We start from the raw sequence: 12,721 nt of genomic DNA, 5'->3' as shown, positions 1-12,721 counted from the left end.
TGTTAAACAGGTGAAATTGTCCACCGGAGGGTTATTATAAAATCTCCAACTTCAAGGTAAGTGTTTGAAACCCTTGCCTTAGTCTAAAAGGTGGAGTGTGATAATAAAAATGGCATGATGCTTCTTTATGGGCTACTTACTAAAATTTCAAAAAGCACATTTAGCATATATGACCAAATTCAAAGTTGTTGCTTACCATTTCACATGCATCCATGCATCCATGTGCTTTTACAGAGAAGAAAACATGGGGGATTCTACATCAGTTTTGTTGACGTTGAGGTAGAGGATATTTTCCTGGCACCACTCTGCCAGGGCCCTCACCTCCTCCCTTTAGGCTGTCTCGTTATTGTTGGTAATCAGGCCTACTACTGTTGTCGTCTGCAATGTTGATGATTGTTACCGGTTAGAAATATGTGCTGGGCTGGTCATACTTAGGCCAACCTGGCTCAATTAGCCAATATGCTATGAGAAAAGCTTGCAGCTAGCCATTTTAGACCGCAGGTCTAAACCTCGGTCTAAGCAAAAGTTTGAGAGTACGGCCCCACTGAGTGTGTCTGGTCAGGTGGCTGAGCAACCTCCATGAATGAAAGATATTGGCTGTTCTGGTTACTTTGTAACTTTTATGACTCATCCAATCTCTAAAGTTATACGAAAAGCTGAAATGAACTTCCTTTAGTAAATTAAGCATTTGATGAAGGTGTTATTGGAAAGTCATTCAGTAACATGGCCTGGTAGTAATAACAGAAAACATTGAAACAGACGCACCGACAGATGTTTTCAACATGTATGAAGACTAGAAAATAGCTGTCAAAAGCAGTACAGCAATATCTGGCTGAGGGGATACATTCAACAATCATTTAATCTAGGCCTTCAGAAAGTATTCACACCCCTTGGCTTTTTCCACAGCCACAATTTAAAATGGATGATTAAATTGAGATTTTGTTTCACTTGCCTACCCCATAATGGCAAAGTGGAATTATGTTTTTAGATTTATTAATTTTTTTAACATTTTTTTTTTTTTTTTTTACATATGAATTAAAAATGAAAATATAATCTATTTGAGTCAATAAATATTCAACCCCTCTTCTTGTGGCAAGTTCAGGAGTAAAAATGTGCTTAACAACTCACAAAATGAGTTGCATGGACTCACTCTGTTTGCAATAATAGTGTTACACATGATTTTTGAATGACTCTCTGTACCCCACACATACAATTTATCTGTAAGATCCCTCAGTCTAGCAGGAATTACAAACACAGATTCAACCACAAAGACCAGGGAAGTGCACCTATTGGTAGATGGGTAAAAACTAAAAAAGCAAACATTGAATATCCCTTTGAGTATGGTGCAGTTATTAATTACATTTTGGATGGTGTCAATACACCTAGTCACTACAAAGACACAGGCGTCCTTCCTAACTCAGTTGCCGGAGAGGAAGGATTTCACTTAGGGATTTCACCATTAGTCCACTGTATATGTGCAAACCGATCTCATGTGCTTAGGGCATAATATCAAGGAGAAAGTCTCCCCAACTCCCCACCTACACCCCATAAAGTTAAAGGAAGCAAGTGTGGTACCATATATTTCAAGACAGTCTTATCTGGCTCTGTAGAAGCATTTGATTCCCTCTGTGGGAGAAGGTAGTGGTGGGCTAGAATGATAAAATCATGTTGTCAAGGTAACGGGTGGTACAGAGTACTTTAGAATGTCACACTGGGGATGCTCTTGCAAGGATTCAACTTGTAGACCTGGCAACTCCTAAACAACTCAAGATCTGCAATGCACCACCATCAGGGCGACCAGGTAAGTGCAAGCTGTGGTGATATTTTCTATTTAAATCAATCAAAATGTTCAAAACCCACGGCAAGGTGACTCGGGTCAAAGCTATTGCAAAGAATTATTGGTGCCCCCATTTGTGTCATTTCAAACCCTATCACTGCAGCACACAGCCAGATTCTTAAGATGGTACTGTCTTGGTGAAAGGAAAATAAAGGTGGAGAAACTACTGCAGAATCAAGAGGCACCCCTTAACATGGCTCCTGATGTAACCATGGAAACCTTTATTTCATGGTTAGAGTGATTCTTTGCTGGAGTGCGATTGAAAGGGTAGATATCTCTGCAGAGCCATTGTAATACATTATATTTTACATGGTTCTTCACAATACTTATTAAAATTATTCAAACTTGAGTTTCTGTCCAATATACAGTATTATATCATCATCCCTAATTGTCTTTATACATCCAAACTTGTCCTGAATTTATATCATTTTAATTGTTTAATATGAGCAATGTATGATGCTAAATATATGATACATGTGTGTTGCGCATAATAATAGTATGGTAACTTTCAGGCAAATCAATATGAGATTTTAAAAAACAACAGCCTAGTTCTAGGAGGTAACAGATAGCCTAACACACGCTAGACATACTGCACTGAACCACTGAGCTTGAGCAAATAAAAATGTAGACTTCATAGCAAAAAATAGGAATGACCCCATCTCTGATTGAACAACTAACTGACTGTCAAGCGCATGAGCCCGTCTCCTTTGCAATATACTCCAGTGCCATAGGGAGCACTATTTCACTACATATGGATTCAAGTCAGATGTTCAATCTTCAGAAGAAGATTCTGATATCAGAAAAAATGCTTAAACGCTAACAAATAGTCTTTATATAACATGACTGCTTTATGTTCATAGTCGCTACAGTTCATTCTTATTTATTCTGAGATTATGACTAGTACAGGTTCCAGTTTGGTTACTAGCCAACATTAGCTACTTCCTTTAGACAATCGCAACATTCCATGTTGATTTTCAGGATGGCACTGTGGTGTATAAATGCCAAAGAATGGGACATGTGGCTGCTCAGTGTGAAGGAAAGGAAAGATGTGCAAAGTGTGGAGGGGAACATGATAACGGTGAATGTGGAAGCAATGTGAAGGTTATGTGCTGTAATTGTGGGGGAGAACACAGTGCAGGATTTGGTGGATGCCAGGTGCAGAGAGAGGCTAGAGACACTCAGATATATAGGCTCAGTCATGACGTACAGTATCATATGCAGCCTTATTCTAAAATTGATTAAATTAAATGTGTTTCTCATCAATCTACACACAATATCCCATAATAACAAAGTGAAAACAGGCTTTTATACATTTTTGTAAAGTTAAACAGAAATACCTTATTTACATAAGTATTCAGACCCTTTGCTATGAGACTCGAAATCGAGTTCTGGTTTATCCTGTTTCCATTGATCATCCTTGAGATGTTTCTACAACTTGATTGGAGTCCACCTGTGGTAAATTCTATTGATTGGACATGATTTGGAAAGGCACACACCTGTCTACATAAAGTCCCACAGTTGACAGTGCACATCAGAGTAAAAACCAAGCCATGAGGTCGAAAGAATTGTCCGTAGAGCTCCGAGACAAGATTGTGTCGAGGCACAGATCTGGGGAAGGGAACCAAAACTTTTATGCAACATTGAAGGTTCCCAAGAACACAGTGGCCTCCATCCTTCTTAATTGGAAGAAGTTTGCAACCACCAAGACTCTTCCTAGAGCTGGCCGCCCGGCCAAACTGAGCAATCGGGGGAGAAAGGCCTTGGTCAGGGAGGTGATCAAAAACGTGTTGGTTACTCTAACAGAGCTCCAGATTTCCTCTGTGGAGATGGGAGAACCTTCCAGAAGAACAACCATCTCTGCAGCACTCCACCAATAAGGCCTTTATGGTAGAGTGGCCAGACAGAAATAAAAGGCACATGACAGCCCGCTTGGAGTTCGCCAAAAGGCACCTTAAGGACTCTCAGACCATGAGAAACAATATTCTCTGGTCTGATGAAACCAAGATTGAACTCTTTAGCCTGAATGCCAAGTGTTTCGTCTGGAGGAAACCTGGCACCATCCCTATGGTGAAGCATGGTGATGGCAGCATCATGCTGTGGGATGTTTTTCAGCGGCAGGGACTGTGAGACCAGTCAGGATTGAGGGAAAGATGAACGGAGCAAAGTTAAGCCAGATACTTGATGAAAACTTGTTCCAGAGAGCTCAGGACCTCCGACTGGGGTGAAAGTTCACCTTCCAACAGGACAATGACCCTAAGTACACAGCCAAGACAATGCAGGAGTGGCTTCGGGACAAGTCTCTGAATGTCCTTGAGTGGCCCAGCCAGAGCCCGTACTTGAACCCGATCTAACATCTCTGGGGAGACGTGAAAATAGCTGTGCAGCGATGCTCCCCATCCAAACAAACAGAACTTGAGAGGATCTGCAGAGAAGAATGGGAGAAACTCCCCAAATACAGGTGTGCCAAGCTTGTAGCATCATACCCATGAAGACTCGAGGCTGTAATCGCTACCAAAGGTGCTTCAACAAAGTACTGAGTAAACGGTCTGAATACTTATGTTAATGTGATATTTCATTTGTTAATTTGTTTATTTTTTGCAAAAAAATCAAAACTGTTTTCACTTTGTCATTATGGGGCATTGTGTGTAGATTGATGAGGGGGAAAAAACTATTTAATCCATTTTAGAATAAGGCTGTAACGTAACAAAATGTGGAAAAAGTCAAGGTGTCTGAATACTTTTCAAATGCACTGTATAGCAGGGATAGGCAAAAAGATTCAGCTGTGGGACGATTTTTGTTAAAGCGGATCGTTACTGGGCCGGTCCATAACAAATTTACCCTAACTTAGCCCAATAAAAGATTGTAATTATAATTTCATGCCTTGATTACATTGAGACATGATCACATATCCCACTGGGCACAGACTTGAATTCAACGTCTATTCTACGTTATTTCAATGTAATTTCATTGAAATTGCGTGGAAACAACATTGATTCATCCAGTGTATGCCCGGTGGGATGTCTATTTTTATTTGTGGGTATACTTGGGAACAGATTTACCCAAATACAATTTTTTTGTTGCTAAATTCCTGGTGATTTTAGTCTCTTTTTTTTCTTCTAAAAACTAGAATCACATTCTTTTGTTCAAAAAACAATAAATAAATCAACTTTGGGGGGCCAAAACGACCTCTGATGTATAGGTATAACACCAGGTATGACATCATGAAATGCATTTATTCTAATGCTGTTCCAGGTGTATAAGACACCAAAAACAAAATGGATACAGTTATCCAACAGAAGTCTCTAGGACTGGGGTATGTCAGTAATTAAAATTGAATGTGAGGTGCATTTGTAAATTTGTGAATAAGGCCCAGTACATTACTGGGGCCGAGCTTCCTGCCATCCAGGACCTCTATACCAGGCTGTCAGAGAAAGGCCCTAAAAATTGTCAAAAAGACTCCAGCCACCCTAGTCATAGACAGGGCGGCAGGTAGCCTAGTGGTTAGAGTGTTGGGCCAGTAACCGAAAGGTTGCTAGATCAAATCCCAAGCATTTCACTGTTTTTCACTTGCTTCATTTCAACTGTTGTATTCGGTGCATGTGACAAATACAATTTGACTTGATTTGAAATGATATGACAGCTGGATCTACGCCTTTACTTGTTTACAGGTAGGCTGCCTTGTCTGAAAGGGATGCCTGGAGAGAAGCTTCCTCATTTGCTGTTGAAGTACTGTGAGAGAATCACTGCTCTTGGTGCATTTGCTGGGAAGACTGCCATTCATGTGCTGGGGAACGAATACAAGCCAGGGGAGTGGATAATAGTACGGTCCTCAACATCATGTTAAGCCATTAGCACTGTGTGGTAATCACTCTGCTATTATTGTGCAACTTTGTGTGTGAAAATAAGTGTTCAAGACATTCCATCGGGTGCGGTACTGCTCTGCTTTTGTGTCATTGTGCTAATGTTGTATGTGACCAACACCTGGTAGAAGGTAGTGATTTGGTTACTGGTTACAGGTTACTGTGTCACAGCCCCATGAGGACTGGCCTCTGTACCACCCCACAGTTACGACTATCAACCTGGGCTTGCTCCCACACATTGCTGGACTTCTACAGGCCCATCAGCTCCCAGGAGGTGAGCTCCACAACAGGTTATTGTCCTGCTGAAAGGGGATTTCATCTCCCAGTGTCTGGTGGAAAGCAGACTGAACCAGGTTTTCCTCTAGGATTTTGCCTGTGGTTAGCTCAATTGTCTCTTTTTTATCCTGAAAAACTCCCCATTCCTTAACAATTACAAGCATACCCATAACATGTGTGAAAAATGGCGCCGACAGAGGGCTGCCGTGCTTCTAACTCCACAAGCATTTCGCTACACCCACAATTGCATCTGCTAAACACGTGTATGTGACCAATTCAATTTGATTTGACATGATGCAGCCACCACTATGCTTGAAAATATGGAGAGTGTAGTCAATAATGTGTTGTATGTTTGGAGCAAATCCAATAACACTTTGTATTCTGGACAAAAAGTGTATTGCTTTGCCAATTTATTTGCAGTATTAGTTTAATGCCTTGTTGCAAACAGGATGTTGTTGATCCATCCTCAGTTTTCTCCTATCACAGACATTAAACTCTGTAACTGTATTAAAGTCACCATTGGTCTCATGGTGAAATCTCTGAGTGGTTTCCTTCCTCTCCGGCAACTGAGTGAGGAAGGACGCATTTATCTTTGTAGCGACTGGGTGTATTGAAGGGATATTCAATGTCTGCTTTTTACATTTTTACCCATTTACCAATAGGTGCCCTTCTTTGTGAAACACTCCCTGGTCTTTGTGGTTGAAACTGTGTTTGAAAGTCACTGCTCGACTGAGGGACCTTACAGATAATTGTATGTGTGGGGTACAGAGATGAGGAATTCATGTTAAGCACTATTATTGCACACAGAGTGAGTCCATGCAACTTATTATGTTACTTTTTTATTTATTTTTGCCTTAACTTAATTAGGCTTGCCATAACAAAGGGGTTGAATAGTTATTGACTCAAGACATTTCAACTTTCATTTCGTATTAATTTGTAAACATTTCTAAAAACATAACCCCACTTTGATATTATGGGGTACTGTGTGTAGGTCAGTGACAAATCTCAATTTAATACATTTTAAATTCAGCCTGTAACACAACAAAACGTGGAAAAAGTCAAGGGATGTGAATACTTTCTGAAGGCACTGTACTGTATACAGACACTGTAGATGACATGCAGACTTACAGTATTACAAGAGGTTAGTATTACTAAAGTCTTGTCACTCACTGTGTCCCACGCCGGAGGTTCCACAGGCTGAGGAGAGCCGCTGCCTCCTGTCTCTGCTGGTGCAGAGCCTTCTCATCCTCCAGAAAACATGTACCAGCTCTTCCTCCACTGCATCCAGGGGACGCACCACGACTCACTCACTGGCAGGATGGCCAAACTGCTCGCTGCTGGGGCCCTGACAGTGGCCACACTAACCCTAAGCACCAGGTTGACCCTCACCAAAGTCATTAGGGCCAACCTAAGGAAGTAACATTTGAGGACTTGGGAAAACATGTACACCATGATACAGACTGATTTCACTGATTTGATTATGTCATTCATTGCCTGGATCCTTTATAAAATGTATGAATTATAATGCCAAAAGGCACTACAAAATACAAAACCCTAAGATCTGATTAACCTTGGATACCTTGATTCATGGTAACCTACTGTATGTACAGTACAGTATGTTTGATCAGGTGAGGTGTTATCCAAGGCTTCATCCGGCAAGCCCACATTTTCTGCACTTTTAGCTCTCTTTGTCTTAAAAAAATATATAATTCCTCACTTTCACATAAGGAATACGTCTTATTGAGCAAGGGGTGCTGTTGAATGTACTAATCTTTAGCCAACCTGTCAATATAGTGACCTTTTGGTCCACACTTTGCACAGTTATAATCAATCACCAGCTCTCACATTGTCAACATTGTGTGAAATGTTGCTGCCAATTTCCCACGTCAAATCATCATTTCAGGTTTTGCTAGAAACTTGCTCACATGTTGTGCAGATAAGTATTTGACATGTTTTAAGAGAAATGTTAAATTTTTCTTCATAATTTTTTTGTTTTTCATATTTTTGTACAGATAACCATATACATATGTTAGAGATTATAGTATTTAATTTGTGGTTTTATCAGGCTTGTGGCAAAGATTTTCTTCATGTGGTCAAGTTATGCTTGACGGTAAAGACATCCCTTTGCTTTTCATTATCCTCTCAGGGTCGGGGGGACACGTGTAGCGAGTTTGATTGACAGCGTCAGTGGGCGTTTACTAACTTGGTTAATTTGGGTAACATCCTTCTTTCTATTTACAAGTTCACTCACTGGCACCAAGTCTTGGTAAGTAAATACCCCTAACATGTTGATTACTTCGGTGTTATTATAGTGTTAGTGTAGCCTCGTTTGCTAATATAAGATTTGCCTACTAACAGTAGATTAGCGCACTGCTAGTTAACCTTAGCTGCTTCCTGTTCAGGCAAACTAGCTGGTTTGTAGGCTTGCAAAAAAAGGACATACATTTCTTTAACCGACATCCATCCTACAAAATATATTCATAGCATTGATGTTGTGTGGCTACCAGGCATTTGTCCGACCTACATTAGCTGTCATACTTTGTAAGCTAACGTTAATTTAGCTGGCTACATTCTAATGGTCGGCCAATTAGCCATCTAACCAGCTGTCGTGGGTTTAACATTGAAAAAAAAGTATAATTCGCTGGGGTATCTAATTTAGGATAATTGTACTTTTTTTAAGCAGACCAGCCAATTTGGATACGTAAAAATTGTCTGTGGAGGGCATTTTATTGGCAAGGCGTCATTGGGTGAAATATTTGCAGTGGGTGTGTCCTCATGTGTCAACACTGAGTCATTAGCCTACACTGTTAGGTTTCCGTTATTCTTGAGATTGCCATATGCTTTCCATTATGGGTATATATATAACTCTATTAATGAATAATTAGGGCTATTTCAAACGAATACGTTTTTAATCTGTTTTTTTCCCTTCTACAGGTTGACAAATTCAATTAAATTGATTAAAGATGTTTCTGGCCAAAAGACTCATTGGTGGCATTCTTGATGTTGTAAGGTAAGGATCTGGCTGTAGTACTAAGGACCTCTTCTAAATCATTTGCACTTATTATGTATAAACAATGTTTATACATAATGTAGTTAGTAGTGTTTTCTGGGCTTTTTAGGTTGTGTGGGTACAAGTGGAATGAAAGTTGTCTAATCTTAGGACTTTGGCACTGCTTAAATTGGTTCTATCATTGCATAGACTTTCAGGTATGGATAATATATTCTCACTGTGCTGTTTTAATCAGTTTGGAATCAAGAGAGAATACAAGGTGTTAATTGTTTAAGCTAAATTGGACAGGAGCATGATTATTCAGCTAGTAGTCACTGCAGCTATTACCACTGACCAAGTCAATCAATGCCTCTATATCTCTGCATAGCTATCACTCTTAGGAATGCTACCCAGTGACTAACCTATTCATCTCCCCTGTGTCCCCTTCAGCAATATTGATCCAGCTGCTTTTGTGCCCTCTGACCCAGTGAGTGGCATTGCTATTTCATAATTTATCACCAGAATACACAGTTGTTATGGATAATAGTAACCTGAACAATAAATTCCTAATTTCCTAACGTTGTTATCCTGCAGCCTGCACCACGAAGGCCACTTGCGTATGCAGAGCAGAGTGAGAGTGACGAGGAAAGACAGTTTCGCAAAGTCTTCCAGCAGTTGGCTGGAGATGTGAGTACGATATTTCCTTGCTACTACTCCCTCACCATATTCCTATTTTGGTTTAACTTCATAGTACCTCTGTAAAAGTAAACACCTTGTGGCAACCATACACCTTGCCATTAAAAAGGGACTGTGACTGCTGAAATGCCTTTGGTGCAGGATGATCTTCATTTAATGGCTCAAATTCACTACTGAATACTGTGAATAGATGCACTATGCATGCTATGCTTCAATGTTGGGAATAATTCAAATGAATAACTTTTCCTTCAGGACATGGAGGTGAGTCCCATCGAACTGATGAACATCCTGAATAGAATTATTTCCAAACGTAAGTCAGGGTTCTATTCTGTCTATTTGTGTGGCTCTGCCTGTATGTACACGCTTGCATGCTTTAAGCAAGTCTCTCCGTATGCCTGTTTATTGACAATCCTTTTCTATCCTAGAAAGCCATGTTTGAGATGTAATATTTTTGATGAATTTCTCAGTGAGGCTGATATGTATTTGTGAATGATACGTTGAGTGATCTGGCTGCTTTTTAATTTCAGATGGTGACTTGAAGACAGACGGGTTTAGCATAGAGTCCTGCAGGAGCATGGTGGCAGTCATGGATGTATCCTTCCTGTCATGACCTGTTTGTGGTGGGGGTCAGGGTCCAGGCTGTGACTTAACAAAATGTGGAAAAAGTGAAGGTGTATGAATACTTTCCGAAAGCACTGTAAGCGTCAGGTTTTTGTTAACCTTAACTCTGTTGCAGAGTGACAGCACTGGAAAGCTTGGATTTCATGAGTTCAAACACCTTTGGAACAATATCAAGAAATGGCAGGTGAGTATTTAATTTCCACCAGCTTGGTAAAAACTATTTGTCTCATTATTTCTTGATTTGAATAATGAAGTAGTTTGAGAGTATTAGCACTATTAGAAAGTATGATAATGTGTAACCATGGAAATTGAATCAAATAAGTATTATACTACATAAATGTATTTCAAAATAAAAGGTTTTTGTTTTGTTTTCAGGGTGTGTATAAGACTTATGACACTGATGGCTCTGGGGTGATTGGTGCAGATGAGCTTCCCAGCGCTTTCAGGGTTGCAGGTTAGAGATATCATACAGCACAGAAAGATTTATATCACTGTTTGGCAGACAATTGTTACAGCTCATATGTTCTTATAACATTGCACTGTGATATGAATACATTTTGAATGTTAAAACTTTTTAAGTGGTTTGAGATTGTAATCCTCTGTTTCCAGCTTCATAGTTAAATGTTTAGATATCAGCATTTCAGTTTTGACCAAGGATATTCATAAAACCTAAATATGTATGTCTATGGTTTGGACCCAGGCTTCCCCCTCAACGACCAGTTGTTCCAGATGATCATCCGCAGATACAGCGAAGAGAATGGGGACCTGGACTTTGACAACTACATTGGCTGTCTTGTGAGACTGGATGCTATGTGTCGTAAGTCTGATTCTCTGCTCTTTTCCATATCGTCGTCATGGTAGGGGTTCTTTTAGCTCTGTATAGGGTTTAAATATAGAAACCATATGCATTAACCTTTTGGTACATGTGTCAGCACAACTAATGGTACTCCGTTTGAAAATAATGGGGTACATAATCATTGGAATATTTTATTGGCAGTTTTCTCTATTCAAAAGTCAGTTGCACATCTGAACTATCTTTTTTTGCAGGTGCATGGTAACAGAGAAATAAGAAAAGAAACCTGCACACTGCTCTTGATAGAGCCTTGTTGACCTCAAGGCCTTCATTAGAGCTGCCTTTTGAATAGAGAAAACAGCTTTACCAAATATTCTAATGATTATGTACCCCATTATTTTCAAAGGAGTACCATCTGTTGTATTTTCCTGATTTCAGGTGCCTTCAACACCTTAGACAAGGATAACAATGGAACCATCAAGGTCAACGTTCAAGAGGTAAGCATGTCACACTTACAAGCTGTACCAATGAGATGTTATTCTGAATGTAATTAGCCTAGCAAAGCTACTTTGGTTTTTGGCATCACTGTACAATGTGTTCCTATCACACAAGAGGTCAAAACCCACCATTGTACAGGGTTGATGTCAAACAATTGTTTTAATTTGTTTCTTTGCAGTGGCTCCAGTTGACCATGTATTCCTGAGCTTAGGACATGCCTACAGGTGTTTACAAAACCACTCCATTTCTATCTACTTGATGCTGTGCTTTAGACCACTCCATGGACCCCCTGTGCCATTCCCCCAGTGTATGCAGGTTTCCATACATTATTTGCAACCTACACAATGTGAATACAGCTTTTTCATACAACAAAAGGGGAGTTGTAGACTAACATGGGAACTAAAACCTGCACACGCAGTGGTTCTATGGGCTGACACTGAGAACCTCTGGGCCACTCGATGCTGGTCTTGCATTCAACCAAGAGTGTCTGCTTGTTTTCCTTTTGAATTGAAGAAAAGACAGCATTCGCCTTTGTAGAGGTTCTTTCCAATAGCCCTCAAAAGGTAATCATTTACCAATCATTTTTAAGCCAGTTCTGAAATAGTCTATAACTGTGACACATACATAATGCAAGCACAATGTTAGTTTTTGCCATTGCTTCATGAAACCAACAGATGCCATTTAAGGATTTGGTAACTGTTGCCATAAGTCACTGTCTTTGAAATGACCCCTGTCATTTTGTATGGAATTAAAGTAATCCTAACAATGTAGTGCTTGTTATTTCAACACCTCAAGCGTACTCATCTACAAAGTTGTATCAGTCATATGTACAGGATAAACCTGTCCAATGAAATGCTTACTTACAGGTTCCTTCAACAATAAAAAACAATTATACCAACAAAGTAAATGGCTCAATAGAACAAGAATTTTAGCATAATACAGGAAGGCACAATTTAGAGTCCAATATTTACAAGGGTTTAAAAATTGTGCGGTATTTAGCAATAACATATCTGGTAGCGTGAATGTATGTGCGTTCTGAAGTGCAGGTGGTCAGCCCAGTTCAAGTGTTCGGCAGTCTATATCGGACTTCATGCTCCGATACCATATGCCCGGCAGTAAGGGAGTGAACTGTTCATGGCTGGGGTGTGTGG

General features: G+C 39.9%; 1 protein-coding gene and 1 pseudogene across 3 annotated transcripts; both read left to right on the top strand.

Annotated features, from left to right (window-relative positions):
- Positions 1-1,777: 1,777 nt before the first annotated feature.
- Positions 1,778-7,476, top strand: LOC135573724 (alpha-ketoglutarate-dependent dioxygenase alkB homolog 6-like; annotated as a pseudogene).
- A 657-nt stretch (positions 7,477-8,133) lies between these two features.
- On the top strand, positions 8,134-12,336 carry capns1a (calpain, small subunit 1 a). Of its 3 annotated transcripts, XM_029671448.1 has the most exons (11): positions 8,134-8,239; positions 8,908-8,983; positions 9,413-9,449; positions 9,557-9,649; positions 9,911-9,968; positions 10,186-10,250; positions 10,395-10,463; positions 10,655-10,733; positions 10,980-11,096; positions 11,511-11,569; positions 11,749-12,336. In XM_029671448.1, exons 2-11 carry the CDS (start codon positions 8,937-8,939, stop codon positions 11,773-11,775), a joined length of 651 nt encoding a protein of 216 aa, XP_029527308.1. In that variant the 5' UTR covers positions 8,134-8,239; positions 8,908-8,936; the 3' UTR covers positions 11,776-12,336. The 3 variants fall into 3 exon arrangements, with proteins under 3 accessions (XP_029527308.1, XP_064879848.1, XP_064879849.1); XM_065023776.1 differs by lacking the exon at positions 11,749-12,336 and having other exon boundaries at positions 11,511-11,641; XM_065023777.1 differs by lacking the exons at positions 8,134-8,239; positions 11,749-12,336 and adding an exon at positions 8,802-8,826 and having other exon boundaries at positions 11,511-11,641.
- The last annotated feature ends 385 nt before the right edge of the window (positions 12,337-12,721 follow it).

The sequence above is a fragment of the Oncorhynchus nerka genome, linkage group LG10 (genome assembly GCF_034236695.1).
Source record: "Oncorhynchus nerka isolate Pitt River linkage group LG10, Oner_Uvic_2.0, whole genome shotgun sequence".
Lineage (NCBI taxonomy): Eukaryota > Metazoa > Chordata > Actinopteri > Salmoniformes > Salmonidae > Oncorhynchus > Oncorhynchus nerka.
The sequence above is the reverse complement of the archived record's forward strand: the minus strand, read 5'-3'. Positions and strand labels throughout refer to the sequence as shown.